Consider the following 8,689-nt stretch of genomic DNA (forward strand, 5'->3'; position numbering starts at 1 on the left):
TTGCCAGTGTTTTCTTCGTTGGTTTGTTGCTTGTGGTGATGGAGATGGAGGAGGGAGTGTGGAGTCTTGGACGCGGGAAAGAAGGAAGGGATGATGATGGAGTGAAGGCGAGCAAATATAACAAGGCGGGGGGGGGGGGAAGAAAGATGGGGGAGGGGTAAAAATAAATAAAAATGGCGATTTTATTTCCTTCTTCTTGGTCTTTCTTTCCTTCGCTTCGCTTCTCGCTGTTCGGAAAGAGCACAAAGTACCAAAAGCAGTAAGTAAATGGAAATTGATAATTATGATGATAAAAATTAGTGTTGCAAATCGGGGTATGTAGCAGCAAAGACAATACCAACATACACACATACATACATACATACATACATAGTTACGTGCCCGGAACGGACGGACGGACGGACGGGCGGAAACGAGCGGGAAAACGGATGGAAGCGGGGGTTTGGGATTGGTGTCAGGGTTCAAGTCAGCATGGCGACGCTAGGATGGCTTGGGATGGATGGGGTATAAACATGGGGTAATGGGCGAAAGCTTATTTTTCCTGGTGAGGGGGAGTGGTGGCGAGGTACCTGTTTGTTGGGAAATGTTCAGAGTTTGTGTACAGTAGTACCGTGTGCACTTGGTCCGCTGGATGGGCTGACGTGAAGGACTCGAGCCACGCGTGAGCGAACTCAAAAAGACGAATCATGGTTTTTTTTTTCAACAGCACATCTATCGCTAGTGATGGCTGACTGTACTCAATGGACATGGAGAATCACAGAATTTGTTCAAGGGTATATCGTGCAGTTATGGCAAGACTACATAATCTAACCGTTCAGCACACCGCCATTCTCCACATGCTCCTTGGTCTCAGTCTCCTTCTCCAACGTCTTCTCAGACGAAGTAGCATTCTGCTGCGCACCGACAACCGAGCTTCTTCTGCGCTCGGCCTCGTGCGCCTGCTCCGTGTCGGCATAGTCGATCAGCAGCTCACCGCGCTTGCCATAACGATGCGGCAGCTCGTTGGCAATCTTGACAACGTCGAAAGCGTTTGTCGTGTTGTGGAAGATTTCGTCCATTTCCTCGAGCGAGCGGTATGCGGTTTCAGGGAAGAAGAAGTAGACGGATGGGACCATGGCGGCGTTGATGACGGCAAAGATGATGTAGGTTTGGTAGCCAATGTTGGCAAAGGCGGGCGGTGTGATCATGACGACGAGGAAGTTGAAGATCCAGTCTAGCAAGGTTATTATTTACTATTACATGATTCGTTCAGAAACTTACTGGCTGTGGTGGAGATGGCGTTGGCTGGGGCACGGATGGACAGCGGTGTAATCTCAGCAGGGTACAACCAAGTCATGCCTAGCCATCCAACGGCGAAGAACGAGTTGAAGACAAAGAGGAAGACAGTCTACAGATGTTAGTTTGCGTACATGCATCAAGATACAAAGGACTTACAGCTAGCAATCCCAAGCTGTGACTGCCAATGTTGCTGGTAGCACCCGCCAGCACTGCCATGGACATTGACATGCCTGCTGCACCAAAGATCATCAAAGAGCGACGACCAAACTTTTCAATCGTGAAGATGGCAATCCAACTTGCGATCCAGTACTCAGTACCGTTGCAGGCAGACAAGAGACGACTGAGGAAGGGTGAGAGACCAATCGAGTTCTCAAAGATAGTGGCAGCATAGTAGGTGACGAGGTTGATACCAGAAATCTGGGTAGGGGGTTAGAAGATGTTAGACGAGAACTCCTGAGACAACCTACCTGTTGGAACATCTGGTTGACATAGGCCAAGGCAGTGCGGTGAAAGTTGCGGTTCTTGTTGAACTTGAAGCAGTCGCGGAAACTACCCTGGGACATTTCCGCAATGACATCCTTGACAGCCTGGAACTCTGCCTCAATCTTCTTGTCTGTGGGAGGAAGGTCGCTCAGCGCAGCCAGCACCTCCAAAGCCTCATCCTCTCGACCCTTGAGCACCAACCAACGCGGACTTTCAGGGAGACCTGGGATGAGTGCGAGGATGAACAGAGCCAGGATGATCTGAAAGGCAATGGGAAAGCGCCAGGCGATGCTGCTGGGCTCAAGGAAGGAAAAGCCAAGGTCAAGCCAGTAACTCAGCATGACACCAAAGACAATCAGTGAGCCCTCAATCATGACCATTTGACCTCTGCGATGGGGCTTGGATGTTTCCGACTGCCATGTTGGGACGGTACTGGTGTTCATGCCATTGCCGAAGCCCGTGATCCATCGCCCGACAATGAGCTGGGCGAGTCCATAGGAACAGGTTTGCAGGACAGCACCAACAACCATGATGGCAGAGCCAATGAAGATGGTCTTCTTACGTCCGAGCATATTTCCAAGCCAGATGGTAGCGACAGCGCCGAAGAAGCAGCCGAGCGTGTATGCACCAACTGGGTGGCGTTAGTAATGCATGTCCGTATTGGGCATACAAAAGACTAACCGGTGATGGCCTGGGTCGTCGCAGCATGGCTCTTTGAGCTGCCTGGGGGTGGGTTGACACTGTCGATCTCGGGGAAATACCTGACGAAGGACTTGAGGGTGAGCAAACCACCCATTACACCTTGGTCTGGTGGCGTGTTAGTCGGGAGCAGGGCGAGACCATGTGTGACGGCGTACCATAGCCGAAGAGAGCAAAATCCGTGCCTGCAATGACAGCAATGGCAATGTTGAGCTGGGTGCCCCTGAGGCCGTAAAACTTCTTCATGGTGGCCAGTCAAGTCGAATGACGCGTGTGGACTGGGAACAGGGAACAGGGCCGGGAATAAGGGCCTGGCAGAACAAGCACTCGCTTGAGGATTGGAAGCAGGTTGCAAGGAGGGTTGAGGCATGGCAACGGGCGCGACGGTGGGCTTTTTAATAAAGACGGGGGCTGCGAGAGGCAGTCAATGGAGCATCCCAAGCGCGTTCACGCCCCATGTGGCCAACCCTGGCGGCAAGCAGCATCCCCACAGAATCAGTTGAGGAGATGACGTCTGATGGGCGAGCATGGGTGGATTGCCAACCCCGTGGAGGTTGGCGGGTGGTGGTAAGTTGTCTGGGGCAGCGTATGGCCAGGCCATGTGATTTGTCGTGTCTCGCTCGAGCTACCCCCAGCGACTGTGGAGGGCTAGCCGGATTGCCTCTTTGGGCTAGCCCGGCGCGTGATGATGTCGCCAACGGCTGGTGCTCGTGAGGCTACGCCTCCAACGCCGAGAGATGGCCCGAAGCTTCGGCACATACAAGAAATTGCTTGACGGCTTGCCCAAAGCCGTAGTCCGCCCTGTCCATCGTGCCCCGACGACTACGCCTATGTGCCCACGCCCCCAGGGTGCAGGAAGTTTGGAAGCATGCTAGAAGAAACGCCTACCGGGAGGGGGGCTGAGGTACCCGTCGTGGCTGCATGGTGGCCTCTGGCATGCTGCATGGCCGGGGCTCAGTTGGCACGGGACAGGACAAATTAAGCGTGTGGGACGGGGTTGCTTCGACGTGTGGGGAATGCTTCATCCGTCTAGACTTGCTCGCCCTCACGCGTCTGTTCTGTTCCCATCCCATTTCCTACATAGTCTACTTAAGCATCCCAAGCAAAGCCTAGCGCTAGGGCCCTGTTGCCCCGAGACGAGGCGGCCTACCCTGCCTAGGCAATCCCTCGCACCACCTGCCAAGCCAATGTCTTTTATTTTCTCTCCCTCTCTCTCATCCATACATATGCACACCGGGAATCCAGTAAACAAAATGATACACATCTCTGCCCCAGCCTCGTCACAAAAGCTCAACCTCCGCCTCCCCACAATCGCATCATCATCAGCATGTCCAAGCCTGGCGCCAGCCCTCTGCTGCCATGATATCATCCATCTCCCAGCCCTGCTACGACTCAGGCTGCGAAAAAGAAACGGGTCGCATGACTCCGTCCAGACGCCCATCGGGAATTGCAGGCTCTGCATCCGGCTCACGATACAAGTTGATGTCAAGGCCGGCAAACACTTCAGTGAGCTCAGACACGTCATATTGCGCGCCCTCGTAGCAGGAATGACGCCTGCGCTCTTCTTTGTCGTTTTGTTGATTGGTTTTCTTCTGCACATTTCGTTTCCACAGAACCAACTTGCCTACTCGTCGCACGTTGCGCGTGCATGCGTCGAGCCTCGCGTGCATGGGCTCCACGAGACCCAGGCCACAAAAAATACCCGTCCGCAACTCAGGTACCGAATGCGTATCTAACACTTCGAGCGTCTCGTTCACGTCCTCGGCTGCGTTGTACATGGGCTGCTCGAAAAAACCTGGAGACGTTGGTACAAAGCCTCCACATTCCTCCCCTTCATCTTGCTCGGTTTGCTGCGAAATAGACGAACCCGCATCCGAATCCGTTTCTGTCCCTGTCATTGATGAATTCACATCGCTGCTCCAGCCACTTGCACTATGCGTGCCGTCAGTTGCCGCGTCGTTATCCATATTTGGTAGCATATCCGCCCAAGGACTGCCTGAATGCCCTAACATGCTACCAAGTTGAGTCCTCTATCAACCACAGGGGCATGTTTTCACGTTAGAAACTCTGTTGCATTCATTACTTTGTTGACATTACAAACATGACTACACAATGTGTTTGGTGCACAATGTCTCACAACCGTCTTCAGTGAAGCCCAGAGACAATACAAACCCTCCACGCCCAAATGCCATCATCCCACTAGCCATGTCAACCATAATACTTCCATATGGCTATTATATCCGCATAGCCTTGCTCGCGCTAGGAATTTCCACTTCGTATTCAATCTTCCGCTTGGGGCCCTTTGTTTCTTTTGTCGCCTTCTTCTTGGGCTTCGGTGGTGGTCCGGCAGGGCGTTTGCGCTTGAGATTCGCCAGTGTCTTCTTGAGCGCCTCAGTGTCATCGTCTGACTTGTCTTCAGCTTCGTCACTGCCGCTGTCGTCCTCGTCGCTGTCGCCCTCATCTGGACTCTGGCCTCCTATCCAGTCTTCAAAGTCTTCCATCTCGTCCTCTGACTCGCCCTCAATGTCACTGACATATTCCACTTGTCCCACGCCCTCCTCCATTTCCTCCTCATACTCGTTCTCCTCGTCATCTTCAATGCCATCGTCTAGGTCCTGGTCTCCCTTGAGCTGGCCCTCCTTCTCCAGACCGCGCATGACTCGCTTCCACACATTGGGCTCGACGTTGATCCTATGTTCGAGTCAGTCTCTGATAAACCCTTGTCATGACTACTAGAACGTGTGTTGATGCTCATTAAAAAATTAGAGTGTTGTTGCTGTTTTTGATCCTCATCGTAGGATCTCAGGGTTAAAAAGTTTTAATCATAGCAATGAATGCAAGTCAAAAGAAAGGTATAAACTTACGGTCGGTCACCATATGCGCCACTGCGCAAACGTTCAATCAGCACTCGCTCGATCGCGCGCTCGACCTTTGCCGCAGCAAGTGCCTTGCGTTCTCGGCCTTCTTCTCGTCGGCGGACCTTGGGTGCAAGCCTAGGTACAAGCCTCTCTCCTAGACGCTCGTCTTCCTTAGCTAGCCGCCTTATCCTCAGGTTGACTTGAGTAAGCCGAGTCAGGCGCTGCTTGTTCTTGTGCACCAGAAACTTGGGAAAGTAGGCAAGATGTTGGTCTACGAGCTCAAGTGCCTGAGCATAGTTTTTGGGAAGTTTTATCTTCTCCCACCATTGTGACGGAAGGTGAGCGCGTTCAATCGCCTTGATGTACAGGTACAGATTTCCCGTCGCAGGATCTGAGCGGATCGTGGCATATCGAGAGTTCGCGAGGGGGCAAGATTGCTTTGAGCAGTAGCCTGATACGTTGTGCTCATTTCTGCAAAAGGTTTGATCTTTGGTTGTTTTGAGCTCTGCAGCTAGTCAGTATTCGTTCGCACAAACGCCATGTATAGGGCACCTACTGAAACTACAGAAATCAGTGCCTATGACGGACCACACGAGGTCGTCCGAGGCCATGGTGTCGTGGGCGGCGCGTCGCTGACAGTGCGTTTATCGTCTTGATATTGTGAGTGTAACAACTCGGTCTAGCTTGCGCTTGATTGGCAGGGCACGTGTGCAGGAGGAAAAAACAGCTTCCTCGCTTTGGTGCTGGATGGGTAGGTGGTTTCGCAGGCGCAGGCCAGCGACGATCTCAAGAAATTATTTTAGCGTGCACTGACCACTGCGGAGGCGTGGAACCATTCCATCTTCCGAACCACCAACATGACCAACATGCGCCAAGTCAGCTCGGTATGAGAGCTATCGTCTCTGCTCTCAATCGCACATGCTATCACAACGTGCGCAGTCCTTCAATTCGATTTGTCTGCCGTTATGCGTCGCTCAATGCCTCGCCGACTAAAGCATTGCCCCTCTATCGTGTGCAGCGCACCTTGAGAGAATCGCAGCGTCGTCTGTACCATATAGACCACGGTGAACCCACCATCTATGCGCTCTCTACAGCTTCAGGGCGGGCTGCAATAGCAGTCATCCGTGTCTCTGGCCCAGCATGTAGACAGGTTGGTATCCCTCAGACCATGGCTCATTGTAAAATTGGAAAGTGCTCAACGCTTATAGATTTATCAAGGCCTGTGTCCATCGACTGAATTTCCGAGGCCTAGACACGCGACGCTCCGAAAGTTGTTTACTCCAAATTTGCCACGCTCGCCTGCGACAATTCTTGATTCTGGTGCCCTTGTCCTATACTTTCCAGCACCCAAAACCGTGACTGGCGAAGACATTCTGGAATTTCACGTACATGGCGGCCCAGCAATTGTTCGTGCAGTTCTGGAAGCCATACCGCAATGCGGCATAGCACCAGAAACTCCCGGATCAATGCGCCTGCAAATCCGGTATGCTGAGCCTGGAGAATTCACTCGACGCGCTTTCACCAACAACCGCATGGACTTGCCTCAAATCGAGTCGCTGGGCGAAACTTTGTCAGCTTCTACTGAGCAGCAACGCAAGTTGTCTGTGATGGGCACAACTTCTTCGCTAGCCGTTCGCTACGAGCACTGGCGGAGCCTTCTACTGGGGGCGCGCGGAGAGCTCGAGGCTCTGATCGACTTCTCCGAAGACCAGCATTTTGACGAAACACCAGCAATGCTATGCGCTTCAGTTGCATCCCAAGTCCGCGCCTTGAGCGTGCAAATGGATGCGCACATTGCGAACGCCGTTCGTGGAGAATTACTGCGTAATGGCATCAGTATTGCGCTTCTTGGGGCGCCCAATGCAGGCAAGAGCAGCTTGCTCAATCGAATTGTCGGACGAGATGCTGCAATTGTCTCGCAAGAAGCCGGTACAACACGAGACGTGGTTGAGATAGGATTGGATCTGGGTGGATGGCTCGTCAAGATTGGCGACATGGCTGGTCTACGCCGGGCGGGCCTCATGGGCGGCGACGTGGTTGGAGCTGTAGAACAAGAAGGCATCAGGCGCGCTAAGCAAAGAGCCCTCAAGTCGGACGTCTTGATCGTCGTCCAGGATGCCACGGCTGACATGGACCCTGAGGTCATGGAGACGGCGAAGCAGTGCGTTGACCTTGGCATCAATGTGATAGTTGCTATCAACAAGAGCGATCAGCTGCCTGCTCTCGACACGGCTCGACAAGAATGGAAGCAGAGAATCCGTTCTGCACTCGGCCTTCGCGAGGACCAAGTCTGCTTCATTTCGTGCAAAGAAAGCACCGCTTCGGCCACCGCCAACATCCAGTCCTTCCTCTCCACCTTGCAAGGCACATTCAAGTCGATGACGGCAGCGCTGGTGCCCGACTCGGACCCCGATCCAAGCATATGGCAAGAGTCTTTGGGCGCAACCGAGCGCCAGCGTCTTCTGCTGTCCGAGTGCCTAAGCCATCTTTCCGGATTCCTCACCACGGTCGGCAGCTCGCCTCCTACCGGTGAGGATATATCAAGCGAGGCTGATGAGGTTGATATTGTGGTGGCTGCGGAGTGGCTGCGCTCCGCTGCCGACGCCCTGGGCCGCATTACGGGCCGAGGGGAGAGTGGCGACGTCGAGGAAGTTTTGGGGGTTGTTTTCGAAAAGTAAGTTTCCCACGCACACTCTCTCACTCTCACACACATTCTCCCCTTGTTCTATTTTGCCCTGCATGGCTGTGGCGCAGCAAACGTCGTAGGGCTGTTTTCTTGGTTTCGGCCCCAGCAAAGTGTCGGTCAGACGTTAGTCTTGGAAAGGGAAGAGCTGGGTGGCCTGAATCAAGGCAAGCCACAATGCTGGTAGCTTTGTCTTATCGGTGCTGTATCGATTGTGGCACAGCGCGGATGTGCTGCCGGGGATTTCACGTGGCGCTGTGGCTTGCTTGTGGCTGTAGGCGGTTGAGGCATTTGATGAATAATTTGCTAACATTGCTGCCTGTTTAGGTTCTGCGTGGGAAAGTAACAACGGCAATTCCGAATGCTGTCAAATGTACTTGATTAGGAAACGAAGAATACCGTAAATTTGTGTATGCCCGAGAGATACCGCCAGCCGCATCTTCTTCTATGTAGTCTATGGATTGAGCGGAACTGTTGCCGTGTGAAAAAAAAACCCCCCACTTCCCGTATTGGATAATCTCTTTTGAGAGAAGAACTTCCATAATTGTACATCCAGAGACGAAAGAGAGAGAAAAAAGCAGCAAAAAAGAGATAACGTATTCCACCACCGAGAGTGCCACCCCACCGAGTGTGCCACTTTTTCTTGGCATCGCGAACATCACATATGAAAACTTGAATTACTCTACAC

General features: G+C 52.8%; 4 protein-coding genes across 4 annotated transcripts; 1 reads left to right on the forward strand and 3 right to left on the reverse strand.

Moving 5' to 3' along the window:
* Nucleotides 1–806: 806 nt before the first annotated feature.
* Nucleotides 807–2,706, reverse strand: SETTUDRAFT_161554 (uncharacterized protein; the record flags this gene model as incomplete). The annotated part of the gene is made up of 6 exons (XM_008028151.1): nucleotides 807–1,213; nucleotides 1,261–1,387; nucleotides 1,435–1,695; nucleotides 1,746–2,392; nucleotides 2,443–2,568; nucleotides 2,619–2,706. The coding sequence occupies 6 exons, from the start codon at nucleotides 2,704–2,706 to the stop codon at nucleotides 807–809; spliced, it is 1,656 nt and encodes a 551-aa protein (XP_008026342.1).
* A 1,139-nt stretch (nucleotides 2,707–3,845) lies between these two features.
* Nucleotides 3,846–4,427, reverse strand: SETTUDRAFT_28755 (uncharacterized protein; the record flags this gene model as incomplete). The annotated part of the gene is made up of 1 exon (XM_008028071.1): nucleotides 3,846–4,427. One exon carries the CDS (start codon nucleotides 4,425–4,427, stop codon nucleotides 3,846–3,848), a length of 582 nt encoding a protein of 193 aa, XP_008026262.1.
* A 100-nt stretch (nucleotides 4,428–4,527) lies between these two features.
* SETTUDRAFT_169432 (uncharacterized protein) lies at nucleotides 4,528–6,064 on the reverse strand. Its single transcript, XM_008028152.1, has 3 exons — nucleotides 5,875–6,064; nucleotides 5,325–5,823; nucleotides 4,528–5,151 (listed from the first exon to the last, which is right to left on the reverse strand). The coding sequence occupies exons 1-3, from the start codon at nucleotides 5,927–5,929 to the stop codon at nucleotides 4,695–4,697; spliced, it is 1,011 nt and encodes a 336-aa protein (XP_008026343.1). The 5' UTR covers nucleotides 5,930–6,064; the 3' UTR covers nucleotides 4,528–4,694.
* A 140-nt stretch (nucleotides 6,065–6,204) lies between these two features.
* SETTUDRAFT_110542 (uncharacterized protein) lies at nucleotides 6,205–7,996 on the forward strand (the record flags this gene model as incomplete). Its single annotated transcript, XM_008028153.1, has 2 exons — nucleotides 6,205–6,468; nucleotides 6,527–7,996. 2 exons carry the CDS (start codon nucleotides 6,205–6,207, stop codon nucleotides 7,994–7,996), a joined length of 1,734 nt encoding a protein of 577 aa, XP_008026344.1.
* Between the last annotated feature and the right edge of the window lie 693 nt (nucleotides 7,997–8,689).

This window comes from Exserohilum turcica (genome assembly GCF_000359705.1).
Source record: "Exserohilum turcica Et28A unplaced genomic scaffold SETTUscaffold_22, whole genome shotgun sequence".
NCBI classification, from domain to species: domain Eukaryota; kingdom Fungi; phylum Ascomycota; class Dothideomycetes; order Pleosporales; family Pleosporaceae; genus Exserohilum; species Exserohilum turcicum.

Excerpts from the sequence above, each read along its gene's own strand:
- SETTUDRAFT_169432 (XM_008028152.1), bottom strand. The coding sequence starts at position 5,929 with ATGGCCTCGGACGACCTCGTGTGGTCCGTCATAGGCACTGATTTCTGT. Across the intron at positions 5,824-5,874 it reads CACTGATTTCTGTAGTTTCA|AGCTCAAAACAACCAAAGAT; the intron begins GTAGGTGCCCTA and ends GACTAGCTGCAG. Across the intron at positions 5,152-5,324 it reads GGCGCATATGGTGACCGACC|GATCAACGTCGAGCCCAATG; the intron begins GTAAGTTTATAC and ends ACTCGAACATAG.